Raw genomic sequence first — 18,590 nt, 5'->3', positions numbered from 1 at the left:
GTATAATAGTAAGACGCATTAATTCATAATTTCATCACTGGCAGTAAAAAGGGTTTGTCTTACTTTAATCTCCTTATATTAATACCAGATGTGAAAGATGATTAGTGGAAGGCAGGTTTATTTAAGCTCTCATAAAAGAACTCGCTGCCTAACAGTGTTAAAATACAGCATCCTGACCCACATGCGGCAGAACTTCTCTGATCCTCATGCACAATTTGCGTACCAGTTTGTTCCCAAAAAGGAGCTCTCGCCTTATTTCTCAAAAAATACATTTTTATATGTACAAGATATACTACAGTATGCTTACTAGCACATTAAGTATTGTCATAAATAATTAACACCAAAAACTGTCAAATTGCAAAAACAAAATACATTTTATGATTGCTTACAAGGGACTAAATCCTGGCCCAAGGGTTGTGTAAGTAAGGAGTGTGAATTGAACTAGGCAGACAACTGTAATTCTGTTTCCTGGAGGATTTAGTGATTTTTAAAATTTGGTTTAGTTCCAATTTGGAACAAAAGCCCAAAATTCTCCACAGAAGAGAATTCTCGTTCTTCGTCCAGCTCTCCTGGGAATCCAAGCTGATGAGGAGTCACAAGTGAGAGCCCTGGGAGTCCTGTTCTCGGCTCCCCATCAGTCTGCTAGTCAGGCTGTCAAGGAGCTGGGCAGGCAAGCTGGAAGGAAAACATTGGGATCCTAGCTGGTTTCTGGCAGAATTGAAATTGAACGTTATCCTCAAACATTTCAGCTTCAACAATATGACAGATTCTGTTGAAAACCTGTTTTATCAAAAGTTTTTCAACCAGCTCTAGGTATGAACACTGAGCAGGGGGAGGAATTGTTTAGCAGAATAAAATGAGGAGTAACAAAATAAAATTAAGAAAGGGAATATGAAGTCTGAATATGAGGAAAAACTGATTCTTTGGCTTGTGGAATGATGTCCCAAGGAAAGTAATGGAAGTTCCAGTGTTTGACAGTTTTTTTTTAATAGACCGGACAAAACGCTAGTAAATATAAAGTAGGTTGGGCAGCTTTGCAAAATTCAAGCTGGACGCTCAGGTAGAGTTTAAATATGTTTGGACTGGTTGGTTAAAAACATAATTTATTTAATTAACTTTATCATAGTAAAGGATAAGCAAGTAAATTGTGTCTGGACTCGTCAATTGTTTTGACAAATTGTCTTGTCTGCAGTGACTGGCAGATGGACAAGATGACCTTAAGTTTCTCCCACCTCTAGATTCTGGAACAACAGCTGTGGAGCTGGGGAAACCACCAAAAAGCTATCACACAGGGAGCAGGGACCAGGAGGAGTTCCCATTAATGTTTTTTAAAATAGTATTTTCATTGGGGCTAGGAGGTTTGCAGGTGATATCACACTATTCTCCCACGATTGCCATGGCGCATTGTGAGGCCTCGGGAGAGCTTCTTTTGCCCAAATTATTTATTGGGTTTGTTCTATAGTGATCCTCATCATAACAACTGATTATTTTACAACTATTACTGGATTTACTCTCACAACATCCCTATGAGATGAAGAAGTATATTTCCATTTTATAAATGGGAAACTGAGGCACAGAGAGTAAGTGGCTTCCCTAAGGTCACGTGGGAAGACCACAAGACCATCCTGATGGATCTTCGATTTGCATTGTGATGGACCTTGCTGTTTTGCAGTCTGTCTGTCAGGAGGTGTATGGGAGGCCATGTAGCCCATTCAGTCTCCTAACTGATTCAGAGCTAGGGGGAATCTGCTCCTTGGGAACCCACAAAATAACTATCTTCTGTGGGTGACTCTGAAGTGGTACAGTGAGTCCTTAAGATTTCAATTGGACTTCAGAGTCTTGTTAATCTAGTGACCTCAGTGGTTTCTTTGCCACGAAGGAAAGAAGGGCCAGGATTTGTCCCTAATTCAGTAATCCTCAGTGCGTCATCCAGTTATGAGAGCAAATGAGTATGGTTCTATTGTAACATTTTTATACTGAATTATATTTACTGCATTTATAAAATACCTGTACAACATCGCTTCGCATTAGAGGGGTTATTTGTATCACTTTTCTGATATTAGTTTAAATCACTCTAGATATGTTTTTAAAACTGAATACATTGCCCCTTATTGATGGTGGAATGATTCTCAGCATGGTGTGGCTCCTAATTCAGATTTCTGTGATTTAATAGAAAGGTATTGTTTTTGAAAGTACACCTCTGTTTCCCTATCAGTGGAATATGATGCTCTCCAGCGCTTCTTATTTTTTGTAGGGAAACCCTCATGCTAAACTCTTGCGTGCACCCAAATCGTACTTTTGAGCAGGAAAAGCAAATTTAACATTCATAGCAACTTCTTTTAATTTAACAAAAATTACATGTTTGTTACCTGTTAGATTTGTGATGTGTTACATTATACATTATTTCTCGTTAGAAAGAACACAGCTAATGCAATGAGAATTGCTCATCTATAGGCCTGGAATTAGTGTCTTAACTTTTTTCATCTCACTATTTGCCAGAAGATGATGCTTGGCTTTTCCCTAAAACATTTTAATTCCTATCGATGCTTTTAATACAACAAGCTGTCATAGGATAAGAGGGAAGGTCCTCTCATGGATTGTTAACTGGTTAAAAGATAGGAAACAAAGGGTAGGAAAAAATGGTCTGTTTTCAGAACAGAGAGAGGTAAATAGTGGTGTTCCCGAGGGGTCTGTACTGGGACCAGTCCTATTCAACATATTCATAAATGATACGGAAAAAGGTAAACAGTGAGGTGACAAATTTGAGTAGTTTTGTATAATCTACTAGATAGTTAAGTCCCAAGCAGACTGCGAAGAGCTACAAAGGGATCTCACAAAACTGGGTGACTGAGCAACAAAATGTCAGATGAAATTCAGTGTTGATAAATGCAAAGTAATGCACATTGGAAAACATAGTCCCAACTGATGGGGTCTAAATTAGCTATTATCACTGAAGAAAGAGATCTTGGAGTCATTGTGAATAGTTCTCTGAAAACATCCACTCAGTGTGCAGTGGCAGTCAAAAAAGCTAACAGAATGTTGGGCATCATTAAGAAAGGGATAGATAATAAGACAGAAAATATCATATTGCCTCTCTATAAATCCATGGTACGCCCACTTCTTGAATACTGCATTCGGATGTGGTCACCCCATCTCAAAAAAATACCTTGGAATTGGAAAAGGTTCAGAAAAGGGCAACAAAAATGATTAGGGGTATGGAACAGCTGCCATATCAGGAGAGATTAATAGGACTGGGACTTTTCAGCTTGGAAAAGAGACAACTAAGGGGGGATATGGTAGAGGGCTCTAAAATCATGACTGATGTGGAGAAAGTAAATAAGGAAGTGTTACTTGCTCCTTCTCTTAACACAAGAACTAGGGGTCACCAAATGAAATTAATAGGCAGCAGGTTTAAAACATACAAAAGGAAGTGTTTTTTCACAGAATGCGGAGTCATTCAGTCACATAACACACAGTCAATCTGTGGAACTCCTTGCCAGAGGGTGTTGTGAAGACAAAGACTATAACAGCATTCAAAAAAGAACTAGATAAATTCATGGAGGATACGTCCATCAATGGTTATTACCTAGGATGAACAGGGATGGTGTCCCTAGCCTCTGTTTCCCAGAAGCTGGGAATGGGTGATCGGGGATGGATCACTTGATGATTACCTGTTCTGTTCATTCCCTCTGGGGCACCTGGGGTTGGCCACTGTCGGAAGACAGGAATCTGGGCTAGATGGACCTTTGGTCTGACCCAGTGTGGCCATTCTTATGTAACAAATATAAAATAAAGTATAAGCATATCACCCTTCGTGTTGTCTAAGATGCATGTAGTAAACTGTCTGTTCTTGGTGTCCTCACATTGGCTGAGTTCCTACTTAAATAAATAGGAGCTTGACCTGCACAACGATTGCTGGAATGGGTTCTATAATGTTGAATAACACCGCTTCTTAAAATGGCAAACCAGTTACTCCAGCTATCACTGTAATTGTAACAGGTGACAGTCTGCAACAGATGAGTATGAGCAGTTCATGTTAACAAATCAGGTCCCTCGAAAGCCCCCAAGTACTATAAAAGTTTTCTTCTGTTTTATTTCCGGCTGTTCAATAAGCAAATAACACAGAAAATGTTTAATTTCTATCAGGGGAGCTAATCTGAATTTACACAGATGTAACTGAGATCAGAATCTGTCCTTTTGAAGGTAAATTTGCTAAATAGTCTCATAAGATACCAGAACAATTGTTTACCTCTTTTTTTACCTCTACACTGTTTTAATCGAAGCAAGATGTATTATATTTTAGTTAGTGGTAGTGTTGTACTCTACTTCCTGGTGTTTGGATGGTGTCTGACATCATCTTCTTACTCACAGCTGCCTTTGACGGGGAGAAACACGCCATCAATCTTCCTTCTGTAAATAGTGCATCGTTTGTCCTGCGTTTCTTGGAGAAGCTCTGCCACAGTCTGCAGTGTGATAATCTTTTTAGTAGCCAGCCCTTCAGCCCTTATATGGGGAGTGCACATAGTCCTATGGAATATGATAGGAACAAACCAGGTAATACTAAATTATACGTGTTTTGGGGTGTATGGTTATTTTGTGCAATTCATTTTTTGATCAGTCCTCCTACAACTTGAATTGATTGAATGAGTACTTTGTGGTTCTTAGTAAAATTAGTCCTTGTGTGATGGGGTTATTTATACCACATGTGGAAAAACTGTAGAATCATAGAATATCAGGGTTGGAAGGGACCTCAGGAGGTCATCTAGTCTAACCCCCTGCTCAAAGCAGGACCAATCCCCAACTAAATCATCCCAGCCAGGGCTTTGTCAAGCCTGACCTTAAAAACTTCTAAGGAAGGAGATTCCACCGTATTGTTAGGCAATTTCTTTTCTTTAGGCAAACAAGGAAATGTATACATCCCACTCTGATGCTGCAGAAGATCTAGTTTAAACTTTACATTTAATCTGCTTGATTTATGCACGTAGTAAAATATATTTAAGTCACAGCAGCAAAATATAGTTAACTGCCTAAAAGAAGTTTGCCCTATAAGACTCAATGCAGCCCCTCTCTACCCAACTGTGAAAGATGCTTCATCCTGATTTTCTCTTTTTCCCTTCTGTGACCATTTCAAAGGTGTTGAAACTACATAGAGTCTATCATAGGTAGAGAGAGAAACCAGGATTTATAGATGGCTGGCTGTAGTGGTTTAGGAAATGAGGAACCCATTTCTGCAAGTGGAGAACACAGCACCACACCCAAAACAGCACCCCTTATCTTGATTGCAAGGAGAAGCATGGTACCCCTGCAGTCTCCTTCTGCACCCAGCTGCTGACTACAGTGTCACTAGTATCCGGGACTTAGCCCATAGTGAGACTAAGATAATTCTATAGAAAACTGAAGAAGTGAGAGTTGAAATGAAATAATCCTAAAACTAAAGGAGTAAGACCAGAAAATGATGTAGAAAAAAATATCTCTCTCTCATAATGAAGGTCACCATCTGAAACTAAAAGCATTAATGTTAAAGATGTTTAGTAGGGCTGTCAAGCAACTAAAAAAAATTAATTGCGATTAATCGCACTGTAAAACAATAATAGAATGCTATTTATATAAATATTTTTGGATGTTTTCTACATTTTCAAATATTTTTATTTCAATTACAACACAGAATACAAAGTATACAGTGCTCACTTTATATTTATTTTTTATTAAAAATATTTGCACTGTAAAAAAAAGAAATAGTATTTTTCAATTCACCTAATACAAATACTGTAGTACAGTCTCTATCGTGAAAGTTGGACTTACAAATGTAGAATTATATACAAAAAATAACTGCTTTCAAAAATAAAACAATGTAAAACTTCAGAGCCTACAAGTACACTCAGTCCTACTTCAGCCAATCGTTCAGACAAACAAGTTTGGTTACAATTTGCAGGAGATAATGCTGCCTGCTTCTTGTTCACATTGTCATCTGAAAGTGAGAATAGGTGTTCGCATGGCACTGTTGTAGCTGGCATCACAACATATTTACGTGCCAGATTCATATGTCCCTTCATGCTTCAACCACCATTCCAGAGGACATGCGTCCATGCTGATGACAGGTTCTGCTCGATAATGATCCAAAGCAGAGCAGACTAACCCATGTTCATGTTCATTTTCATTATCATGAGTCAGATGCTACCAGCAGAAGGTTGATTTTCTTTTTTGGTGGTTTGGGTTCTGTAGTTTCCACATCGGATCATTGCTCTTTTAAGACTTCAGAAAGCATGCTGTATAGAATCATAGAATCATAGAATATCAGGGTTGGAAGGGACCTCAGGAGGTCATCTAGTCAAACCCCCTGCTCAAAAGCAGGACCCATCCCCAATTAAATCATCCCAGCCAGGGCTTTGTCAAGCCTGACCTTAAAAACTTCTAAGGAAGGAGATTCCACCACCTCCCTAGGCAACGCATTCCAGTGTTTCACCACCCTCCTAGTGAAAAAGATTTTCCTAATATCCAACCTAAACCTCCCCCACTGCAACTTGAGACCATTACTCCTTGTCCTGTCCTCTTCCACCACTGAGAATAGTCTAGAACCATCCTCTCTGGAACCACCTCTCAGGTAGTTGAAAGCAGCTATCAAATCCCCCCTCATTCTTCTCTTCCGCAGACTAAACAATCCCAGTTCCCTCAGCCTCTCCTCATAACTCATGTGTTCCAGACCCCTAATCATTTTTGTTGCCCTTCGCTGGACTCTCTCCAATTTATCCACATCCTTCTTGTAGTGTGAGGCCCAAAACTGGACACAGTACTCCAGATGAGGCCTCACCAATGTCGAATAGAGGGGAACGATCACGTCCCTCGATCTGCTCGCTATGCCCCTGCTTATACATCCCAAAATGCCATTAGCCTTCTTGGCAACAAGGGCACACTGCTGACTCGTATCCAGCTTCTCGTCCACTGTCACCCCTAGGTCCTTTTCCGCAGAACTGTTGCCTAGCCATTCGGTCCCTAGTCTGTAGCTGTGCATTGGGTGCTTCCGTCCTAAGTGCAGGACCCTGCACTTATCCTTATTGAACCTCATCAGATTTCTTTTGGCCCAATCCTCCAATTTGTCTAGGTCCCTCTGTATCCTATCCCTGCCCTCCAGCGTATCTACCACTCCTCCCAGTTTAGTATCATCCGCAAATTTGCTGAGAGTGCAATCCACACCATCCTCCAGATCGTTTATGAAGACATTGAACAAAACCAGCCCCAGGACCGACCCCTGGGGCACTCCACTTGACACCGGCTGCCAACTAGACATGGAGCCATTGATCATTACCCGTTGAGCTCGACAATCTAGCCAACTTTCTACCCACCTTATAGTGCATTCATCCAGCCCATACTTCTTTAACTTGCTGACAAGAATACTGTGGGAGACCGTGTCAAAAGCTTTGCTAAAGTTAAGATACAATACATCCACTGCTTTCCCTTCAGCCACAGAACCAGTAATCTCATCATAGAAGGCGATTAGATTAGTCAGGCATGACCTTCCCTTGGTGAATCCATGCTGACTGTTCCTGATCACTTTCCTCTCATGTAAGTGCTTCAGGATTGATTCTTTGAGGACCTGCTCCATGATTTTTCCGGGGACTGAAGTACACCTCGTCCCTCTCAGATTTTGGACAGCATTTCAGATTCTTAAAACCTTTGGTCGAGTGCTGTGGTTATTTTTAGAAATCTCACATGGTACCTTCTTTTCATTTAGTCAAATCTGCTGTGTAAGTGTTCTTAAAACGAACGTGCTGCATCATGATCCGAGATTGCCATAACATTAAATATATGGCAGAATGCATGTAAAACAGAACAGGAGATATACAATTCTCCTCCTCTGAGTTCAGTCACAAATTTAATTAACACAGTTTTTTTAACGAGCATCATCAGCATTGAAACATGTCCTCTGGAATGGTGGCCGAAGCACGAAGGGGCATATGAACATTTAGCATATCTAGCACGTAAATAGCTAACTACAAAAGTGCCATGTGAAAGCCTGTTTTCACTTTCAGGTGACATTATAAATAAGAAGCGGGCTGCGGTATCTCCAGTAAATGTAAACAAACTTGTTTGTTTTTGCAATTAGCTGAACAAGAAGTAGGACTGAGTGGACTTGTAGGCTCTAAAGTTTTACATTGTTTTCTTTTTGAGTGCAGTTATGTAACAAAAAAAATCTAAATTTGTAAGTTGCACGTTCACAATAAAGAGATTGCACTATAGTACTTGTATGAGGTGAATTGAAAAATACTATTTCTTTTGTTTATCATTTTTACAGTGCAAATATTCATAAAAATAATATAAAGTGAGCACTGTATACTTTGTATTCTGTGTTGTAATTGAAATCAATATATTTTAAAATGTAGAAAAACATCCAAATTATTTAATAAATTTCAATTGGTATTCTATTGTTTAACAGTGCAATTACGGGAACAAATTATTTTGCCCCGGCAGTGTGTTCAATCAGTGGTTCTGTTATTTCCTCCTTTTTTTTTCACAAGTTTAGTTATCTTCATTTTATTTCTTTTACTATTAGTGTATATGGTTAGGACCCCCCCCCCCATATTTAGCATAGAGGGGCATGCTCTGCCCATAGGGTCAGGCATGCCCCAGTCTCCAAGCTTCAAATCTCCAAGCTTGCCTGCAGCAAGCCCATGAGCAACCTACACTGTAGCTGTCCAAAGTGTCTGGGGAAGGCTCACGTGCAAGAGCATAGCCAGATCTGCTGCCAGTTCAAGCCTCATATGAAAAAGGACAGGGAGGCTAGGCTAAGGTCCATCCTGATGGAACCTGCACTCAGACTGGCATTGGAGCCAAGCCGGTCAGACTCTGCACCCAGTACCTCGGCGTTGGTTCGGAGTGCTTCTCCAGCGGCATGGGTCTCTCAGCATCGTTCCCCTTCACTGGTGCCAAGGAAGAAACACAAGAAACAGCGGTCGAAGAGGGGATGCTCCCTAGAACTGAGTAAGGATAAGCCTGGCGAGTGCAGCAGACTGAGACCTGTGTTGGACCACTCCTCTATCCTGCTCTGCAAACAGCAATTTTAACTCCACCTTTCTGGCAGGTGCTGTTGAGTCTGGTGCAGGACCACCCATCAACACCAGAGGGTCATCATGGTGCCAAAGGAATAGTGGTGTCATCAACCCCGGAGGTGTTTGCAACAGCCAGGGGACCAGATGGCTCTCTTGGTATCACCCACTCTTGCGGGGTAAGTTCCAGCACTGGCAAGGTCGTCAAGCAGTAGGGAGCATGTTGCCCCAAGGTCCTATCCAGCATCAGGTCCACTGGTACTGACCAGAGGAAAACCGACCCTGCTGATGTCGGCGAAGTCTTCCCAACCATGGCACCATTCCCCAGACCCTCGGCATTGGCTGACAGAGGTGAGGGGTACCGTCCCCACAAGCTGACTCATTCTCAGAGTCGGAGGTGGAGTCGGGCACCCAACCAAGGGGCCAATACCAGTACCCGAATTATGTTCTATCAGATCCTGATGTGAGGCCCCCTCCAGGAGCCTGGCCTGATGAACAGCAGCCCCTATGCAGGTCCAGCGGCCTTTTTGGCATTCGTGGGGTTTCCCCTCAGTACAGGGACTGCTTTCCAGCTGTTCGTACTTGGCGGCGTCCAAGAGAAGGGCCCCTCTGCCACCCCACTTGACATGGACTCTGGCACCAAGCCCGGTATTCATACTTAGGACTTGGGGCTGCGTGACATGGTCGGTGCAGAAGAAGAGGAAGGCTCCTGCCAGTGCAGGCTGCTGCCTCTTCTTCCCCAGATGAAGCTGTGTCGGGGCCGAGCGGCTCTGCACCACAGGACGACTTTAGAGCTCACCAGGAGCTACTGAAAAGGGCTGGAGGTGAAAGTGCTTAAAGAGTCCTCACACAGCATGATCAACATTTTGGTTGCAGCAGCCCTGTCAAAAGTGGCCCTACCCCTCAATGAGGCTGTTGTGGGTCCAGTCACATACCTGTGGCAGATCCCATCCTCTGCTCACCCACTTCAAAAAAGGCAGAGAAAAAGTACTTTGTTCCCACCGAGGGGTATGAATACCTATATTCCCATCCTCCTCCCGGGTCCCTTGTGGTTGCAGCAGCCAATGAAAGAGACAGGCAAGGGCTGCAAGCCGCCACCCACAAAGGACTCAGAAGCTTTACCTGTTTGGTAGAAAGATTTATTCTACTTGTGGGTTACAGCTCTTCATCTCCAACCAACAGGCCTTGCGTTGGAGGTATGACTATAACATCTGAGACTAGTGTCAAAATTCAAGGACTTGCTGCCCCAGGAGTCCAAACAGGATTTCTCCGCTCTGGTTGAGGAAAGGAAAACTATAGCCAGGGCTTCCCTCCAAGTGGCCCCAGACGCAGTTGACACAGTTGCTAGAACAATGGCATCTGCGGTGGTCATGTGAAGATGCTCTTTGTTCCAATACTCAAGACGACCACTGGAGGTTCAGCTGTCCATTCAAGACCTTCCATTTGAGGGAACCTCTCTCTTCTCCAAAATAATGGATACAAAACTCCCTGGCCTGAAAGATTCTAGGGCCACTCTCAGGTCCCAGGGCCTTTCTGTCCCAGTATCTTCAAGGAAGCACTTCAGACTTCAACAACGAGCCTGCTTCTTGGCTCTGCCACTTCACCAAGACCTATTTAAGAAACCGAACAGGTGTTATAGGCGCAGGCAACCTCTCCTTCCACCTTGTCAAGGTTCCTCCTCCATTCTGAACGCTAGGGTACAGATGTGGGGACCTGCATGAAAACCTCCTAAGCTTATCTTTACCAGCTTACGTCAAAAAGTTCCCCAAGGTACAAAATATTCCACCCTTTGTCCTTGGATTGGCCGCTACCACCACCAAACAAATACTGGTTACTGGGGAAGAGCTGTTTGGAAACGTCTTTCCCCCCAAATACTTCCCAAAACCTTGCACCCCACTTCCTGGACAAGGTTTGGTAAAAAGCCTCACCAGTTTGCCTAGGTGACTACAGACCCAGACCTTTGGATCTTAAGAACAATGAACAATCCTCCCAACACTTGCATGCCCCCCTTTCCTGGGAAATATTGGATAAAAAGCCTCACTAATTTTCATAGGTGACCACAGACCCAAACCCTTGGATCTGAGAACAATGAAAAAGCATTCAGTTTTCTTACAAGAAGACTTTTAATAGAAATAGGAGTAAATAGAAGTAAAGAAATCCCCTCTGTAAAATCAGGATAGTAGATACCTTACAGGGTAATTAGATTCAAAACATAGAGAATCCCTCTAGGCAAAACCTTAAGTTACAAAAAAGATACACAGACAGAAATAGTTATTCTATTCAGCACAATTCTTTTCTCAGCCATTTAAAGAAATCATAATCTAACACATACCTAGCTAGATTACTTACTAAAAGTTCTAAGACTCCATTCCTGGTCTATCCCCGGCAAAAGCAGCATAAAGACAGACCCACAGACCCTTTGTTTCTCTCCCTCCTCCCAGCTTTTGAAAGTATCTTGTCTCCTCATTGGTCATTTTGGTCAGGTGCCAGCGAGGTTACCTTTAGCTTCTTAACCCTTACAGGTGAGGAGTTTTCCTCTGGCCAGGAGGGATTTTAAAGGGGTTTACCCTTCCCTTTATATTTATGACACACCTCAACCTTGCTCCAGGTTCACACAAATACCCAGGAGTCCCCACTTTTGAAGAGGCGCTCAAGGGTGTTATATCAGTTCCCCTACCAGATCCTGCCCCCCTTTTGTTTTCAGACCAATTCTTCCACTTCAGCCTGGTGTGGTCCCTCATCACCTTGGACCACTGGGTACTGAGTATGGTGGAGAAAGGTTACACCCTTCAGTTTTCTTCCACCCTACCCCCCCATCCCAGTCTCTCTTCAGGGGCTCTTTTTACGAACAACTTCTACTCCAGGAGATGCAAGCTCTCCTTCGAGTAGGGGCTGTGGAGGATGTGCCTTAGAATTTGAGAGGAAAAGGGTTTTACTCCTGTTATTTCCTAGTCCCAAAGGGCGTCTCTGACCCATCCTAGACCTGTGTCGCCTCAACAGTTATTTCAAGAAGCTGAGGTTCTGAATGATCTCCCTGGCCTCCATTATTCCCTCCCTGGATCCAGGGGATTGGTACATCGCCCTCGACTTGAAAAGATGCCTATTTCCACATGTCTTTTCTGGTGCCACAGGAGGCTCCTCAAATTCATCATAAATCAGGTCCACTACCATCCTCCCCTTCAAGCTTGGCTGGTCTCAGTGTACTCACTGAGCTGTCGCCACTTGGACTGAGTGCTTACAGTTCCCACCCCAGTCCTCGCTTCCCTCAACTCCTGGAAGAATCTCCAATTGGTGAGGGCAGACATTCCCTTTGTCGCTCCCCAGCCATCAGTATCCCTAATCTTGGTCGCATCTAATCTAGGTGTGGGGCTCACCTCAAGTACCTCAAGACTCGAGCCCTGTGGTCCCAGGAGGAGGTCTCCTTGCATATAAAGGTCAGAGAGCTCAGAATGGTCCGCCTAGCATGCCAGGTGTTCCTACCACAGATCGCAGGCGAAGTAGTGCGACTACTCATGGACAACACAACAGCCATGTTTTACATCAACAGGCAGGGAGGAACACGCTTGTCCACCTTGTGCCAAGAGGCCTTTCACCTGTGGGACTTCTGAGGGAAGCACTTCATCCGCCTCAAAGCTTCTTACCTTCCGGGAGCCCAGAACGCTCTGGCAGATCACTTAAGCAGGTCTTTCTCTTCTCACCATAAGTGCTCCCTTTGCCTCAACACAGCAAGATCCATCTTTCAGAGATGGAAGTTTCCCCTTGTAGACCTGTTCATGTCAGCAATTTTGCTCACTATGTGGTTGCAGCCTGGGCTAGTTCACAGGTACCTTCCTACTCCCGTGGACAAAGCACCTGTTCTACTCGTTTCCCTCATTCCTCTTGTACACAAGGTCCTACTGAAAGTAAGGCGAGACAAAGTAAGAGTTATTCTTATAGCCCCTGCATGGTCGTATCAAAACTGGTTCGGCAGGCTAGAGGATCTGACAGTAGCAGCCCCATTACCACTCCCACCCTTCAGGGACCTGATCTTGCAAGATCATGGCCGTCTGCCCCACCTGAACCTCAAGACCCACCACCTGACAGCGTGGAAGCTCCATGGTTGAATCCGGCAGAGCTAGCTTGTTCAGAACAAGTCCACTAGGTCTTGCTAGGTAGTAGGAAACCATCTGCTAAAGCGACTTACTTCACCACATGGAAGCGTTTCTCGGAGTGGTCATCCCAGTGAGGCCTCTCACTAACTCGATCACCCCTCCAGTTTGTGCTGGAGTACCTGCTCCATCTGAAACAATAGGGCCTAGCCATTTCATCGATCAAGGTGCATCTAGCAGCAATCTCAGGCTTCCACCCTCTGATGGACAGAAAGTTGGTCTTCTCCCACAAGGGATAAGAGAGACTTTACCCTCAAACTCGCAAACCCATTCCCTCGTGGGACCTAAACCTGTCAAGACTCACAAGCCCTCCCATTGAGCTGCTAGCATTGTGCCCTCTTATGTATCTCCTGAAAGGTCACCTTCCTGGTAGTGATTACCTCGGCCAGGAGGGTCTCAGAAATCTGAGTCCTTGTGTCAGAATGCCTGTGTACTATGTTCTTTAAGGACCAGCTTCAAATATGCCCCCTTACAGCATTCCTCCCAAAGGTGGTCTGACAGTTTCATGGTAATCAGGTTTTTTCCTGCCAGTTTTCTTCCAAAAACTGCACAAGAATTTGGAGAAGAAGCATCACACAGAGGTGTGCCCTGGCCCTCTACATTGAGAGGATGAAGCCATTCCATAAATCCACGCAGATCTTTGTGGCAGTAGCAGACAGGATGGAAGACCTACCGGTTTCCGCTCAGAGAATTTCATCCTGGATCATTTTTTGCATTTGTAAGTGCAATGAGCAGGCCGGCATCCCACCTCCTGCCATCTTGACATCCCATTTGACGAGAGTTCAGGCTTCATTAGCAGTGTTTCTGGCCCGGGTCCCAGTCCAAGACATCTGCAGAGCAGCGACCTGGTCATCTACATACCTTCTCCTCCCACTGTGCCATCACCCTGCAGACTAGACATGATACCAAGTTTGATAGAGCAGTGTTGTGAGCCACATGTCTGTGAACTCTGACCCCACTTCCTTGGGTATTGCTTGGGATTCATTTAACATGGAATGAACAAGCACTCGAAGCAAGCAAGCACTCGAAGAAGAAGAAGAAGAAAAAACAGTTACTAACCTTTCCATAACTGTTTTTCTTCAATACGTGTAGCTCATGTCCATTCCACGACCCACCCTCTTGCCCCTCTGTCAGAGTTAGCTGGCAAAAAGGAACTGTGAGGATGCAGGGCTGGCCAGGCTCCTTATACCGGTGCATGAGCGTGCAACCCCAGAGGGTGCTAGAACCAGCCTGACAAATACCACTGAGGGAAGAATCTCTGGCAACAGTGCATGTGATGCATGCACGCCTAACTTGGAATGGACATGAGCAACACATCTCAAAGAACAACAGTTACAGAAAGGTTAGTAACTGTTTTACCCTATTCCTGTAGCTCTTGATTTTTAGTTAGATGGCAGCTATACTTCTGCTAGAAATATTTGTGATATATAATAGCAACAGTGGATCTCAAAGCACTTTACAAAGGAGGTCAGTAACGTTATCTCCGTTTTACAGATGGGAAAAGTGACTTACCCCAAGTCACCCAGCAGGTCAGTGGCAGAGTTGGGAATAGAACCCAAGTCTCCTGAGTCTCACAGTCCAGTGCTCAATCCAGTAGCTCATAACGGCAAATATTTGACGTGGCTGTAGTCTCAAAAGATTCTTATTAGGGGAGAAACGTGGATGGCTGTATAGAAGCTGCAATGTTCCTGTGTGCTCCTTTGGAAGTCAGTAGTGTTTTTTAACTCCTATGGAGCTGCTAGTTAAAACAAGCTGTAATCTAGCTGTAATTTTTGTAGATTTGGTTAATAAGGAGGAAAAATAGATGTGATATGCCATTAAGCTTCTCTTATCTTGTCTGTCAAGCGAGAAGTGCTGTTTTGAACTCTCTTCAGGGTGAAGTCAGCTCAAAGCAACTTGGGTATAACTGTCTAACCCAACTATATTTTAGCCCTGAAAGTTTGTGGGGTGATAACTGAGCCTGCCTGATAAGGTTAAGCTAATAGTGAAAGATGATATCACTGAAGACTTGTGGGTAATGTTTAAGAATGGTATAAGGTAGCACTGTCTGAGTTGTAAAAAAAAAAAAAAAAAGAGTACTTGTGGCACCTTAGAGACTAACCAATTTATTTGAGCATAAGCTTTCGTGAGCTACAGCTCACCGAATGCATCCGATGAAGTGAGCTGTAACTCACGCAAGCTTATGCTCAAATAAATTGGTTAGTCTCTAAGGTGCCACAAGTACTCCTTTTCTTTTTGCGAATACAGACTAACACGGCTGTTACTCTGAAACCTGTCTGAGTTGTGTTACAGCCATTAAAACACACACAATATGGGGAGCGAATTAAAATCCAGTAAGTGAATACAGCACACATTCACCTCACTTTTGTGTCTTTCCTCTTTTCCCCCAACAATTTTATTAGTTCTGAAATGAAAGACTGTAACTTTTCTATTGACAGCAAAAGAGGAAATTTCAGAAAACAGAAGTACTAAACGATATTCTCAGGATTCTCCGCCCTACACTGCCCCTCTCTCTCCTAAACTCCCCAGACCTGACGCTCACCCATCTGAAGGTAACTTAAGTGTATTTGTTGCAGTTTGTGGGAGGGTTATTTGTGTTCATAGTATTTCAAATAAAAGAGAAACAAGTACAATTAATTTTGTCTAGCCTTAGCCATCCGCTGTTGACAGAATGCATAGTCAGAGTGGGGGAGGGGGACGTGTAAGTAATTATTGGTGAGTGGGCACAAATATTGCACATTGGGAGAACTAAAGGGAGCTTTGGCCTCTAACACAACTAGCTCTTTTTTGGGAAAGGGTTTAAAGGTTCACCGCAGACCGCTGATGAATGAAGCTGTCTGCTTAATGTGCAACAGCTTACTAAAAAGCCAGTAGGCTGCTACATCCCATTATAATGGGATATAAAATAAGCTACTATAACAACTGTGTAAAATACACATACTCTCTGCACCACTAGAGTATTGCACTCTCTGTTGGTAGCCTAACTTGAGTTCAGAAAAGGACAGTGAGGGTGGCAGGAGATTTGCAAGGGTTGATTATGAGAGTCAATTAGAGATTTGTGACCTGACTTTTGAGAGGTTCTGAGCTCCTGCAGCTCCCACTAGCTTCAGTGAGATCTCTGCTCCTCTGCAGATGGAGCCATTATACTATATTTAGAAAGAAAGAGGAGATGAGGATAAAGGCTAGGCTTATTTAAGACAGATCAGTCATTCCTTTTCATCTAGTCTAATAACAGAGGCAGGGGACACAGAAATTGGTAGCAAAGTTAGAGTTGATTTAAAAAGGAGATACTATTTTATACATACAATAAATCTGTGGAATTGAGTCAGACGTTTCTAATGGACATGGACTTAGAGGAGTCTGGCTATGTCCATGAATAAATATAACACATGGCTTAGTACCCTAAGCTGTACTAAAATACGGTTGCTCAAACTGGAGCAAACCAAAATGTATGATTCAAATATAGGCCAGTTAGCTGCAGTATCCAGTAAGGAATCTTGTGCACTCAAAATAAGCTTGATCACTTTCCTATCCCTATTCAATATATAGGTCTAATAACTACATAGTACAAGGAAGTTTTAAGAACCAGTAGTTCATTTATTATACACTATGGTTTCCTGGATTTCCAAAAAAAAAATCTGTAGGGAAAATAAATGTTGCCATATTTACGGGTCAGAATTTGTGTTGTCTTCAAACATTTTGATAAGTTTTCAATAAGGTTTTTATGTGTTTGAAGAGGCAAAATATTCTCCAGCGTTGTATGTCTCCCACACAGCCTTTTAGGGCAGCGTCGTCTACTGAAAACTTGGAGGTAATTTCAGATCTCTCTCTCATGGGCTGGTTAGCAAGAAAGACCAAGAATATCTGTTGGAAAGGATCTTCTTTTAGCAACACTTTTTCTTTCTAATCTGCTCAGGGATATTTCTGCTATCTGTTCTGCTAGGTGACAGTTTCCTCTTTGCAGCCATGGAGGATAATGGAAAAAAGCTGCAACCTAAGTGGCTAACTACTGTAGCCAAATACATCATTCTAATCCTGTATTAAGAAGAACCTTTGACTTTTGCTCCCAATTCCCAGAGGATCTAAAAGATGTTTCAAATTCTTGTGAAGGATCTTCAGGCTAAGACATAGGCCTCTGTTATGCTCAACCATAAGGTTTCTTTCCTTGTTTGTCAATAGCCTGCTCCAAACACCAAGGATTTGGAAGTAGAACTTCCAACAAGACTTAAGAAAACCTCATGTCTGTGGCTTCTCTCCATAGCTTATTTCAGATATTCAAAATATCAGTTAAAGTCTTCTTGGGCATTCTATCAAATACCAAAACTGACTCAGATCTCAGACCAAATGACTGCTGGTTAGACAAGGTCTCCTTAAAGTGGGGCCATTACAGCATCCCAGATTCACTGAAAAGTGACAGCCTGCTGGTTGAACAAGGGGATCTTGATTTAAAAAGGATTATTCTGAGCTGGTTATATCACCCTGGGATTGAGTGATCATGAATTGATTCAGTTTAAATTAAATGGAGAAATAGTTAACAATATAAACTGTACTGGTGAGTTCAAGAATCTAAAAGTAGTGGAGGCTTGGAATTTCTTTAAACAAATATATAAAAACTGTACACAATTTGCATCCCAAGCAAGGGGAAAAATCTTGTACGGAAAGCCTCCAGACCAACTGGATGAGAAACCATCCCAAAAAGGTTATTAGGAATAAGCAGAGAGCCTACAGGGAATGAAAAAGGGGATTGATTAGCCTAGACAGCTATCTCTTGGAGGTTAAAAATGTAGAACTAATAAAATTGTTGGGGGAAAAGAGGAAAGACACAAAAGTGAGGTGAATGTGTGCTGTATTCACTTACTGAATTTTAATTCGCTCCCCATATTGTGTGTCTTTTAATGGCTGTAACACAACTCAGACAGGTTTCAGAGTAACAGCCGTGTTAGTAAAGTGAAAATTGCTAGATCTAGCTTAATTAGCTCTTGCTCAGAAAATTAAAATAAATAACCAGAGGTTTCTTAGTTATATAAATTAGAAGTGAATAAGGATGGATGAGGTTGGGTTGCTATGGAGTGAGCATGGGGAAAAGATTAAAGATAATCTAGGAAGGGCAACAACAGCACCCAGTTGGGCAAAACAGTACCCCTGCGTGGCTCTTCAGCCCCCTCGCTTCCCAGCTGTACCCAGACCTTCACTGCCTTCCAGCCTGCAGCAGGAATCCAGCTCAAAATAACACTTCTGTTTATCTGAATGCCCAGTGATACAAATGTTTCAGGTGTCCCCACAGGCTATTACCAGTTTATGTTTTATATCCCTATAATCTCATGCTTCCGTGTATCAGATGGTCACCTGCAGGGGTCAGGAAGAGATTTTTTTGCCCCAGTGTACTCTGGGTTGTTTTGTC

The 18,590-nt window shown here is 42.9% G+C and overlaps 1 protein-coding gene and 1 long non-coding RNA gene across 6 annotated transcripts in view; one reads left to right on the top strand and one right to left on the bottom strand.

The window, feature by feature from the left end:
• Positions 1 to 18,590, top strand: part of SCML2 (Scm polycomb group protein like 2) — a 148,042-nt gene that overhangs the window by 104,103 nt on the left and 25,349 nt on the right. For 3 of the 5 annotated variants that reach the window (XM_048862159.2, XM_048862148.2, XM_048862186.2), the window contains 3 exons: positions 4,372 to 4,554; positions 9,077 to 9,220; positions 15,628 to 15,741. In XM_048862159.2, the coding sequence (XP_048718116.1) occupies positions 4,372 to 4,554; positions 9,077 to 9,220; positions 15,628 to 15,741 (441 nt within the window). The remainder of the gene's footprint in view (positions 1 to 4,371; positions 4,555 to 9,076; positions 9,221 to 15,627; positions 15,742 to 18,590) is intronic. The other 2 variants (XM_048862167.2, XM_048862176.2) reach the window with 2 other exon arrangements.
• LOC142073020 (uncharacterized) lies at positions 10,206 to 13,490 on the bottom strand. The gene is made up of 3 exons (XR_012669698.1): positions 13,225 to 13,490; positions 12,683 to 12,937; positions 10,206 to 10,651 (listed from the first exon to the last, which is right to left on the bottom strand). It is a non-coding gene; the product is annotated as an uncharacterized LOC142073020 (long non-coding RNA).

The sequence above is a fragment of the Caretta caretta genome, chromosome 1, assembly GCF_965140235.1.
Source record: "Caretta caretta isolate rCarCar2 chromosome 1, rCarCar1.hap1, whole genome shotgun sequence".
Taxonomy (NCBI): domain Eukaryota; kingdom Metazoa; phylum Chordata; order Testudines; family Cheloniidae; genus Caretta; species Caretta caretta.
The sequence above is the reverse complement of the archived record's forward strand: the minus strand, read 5'-3'. Positions and strand labels throughout refer to the sequence as shown.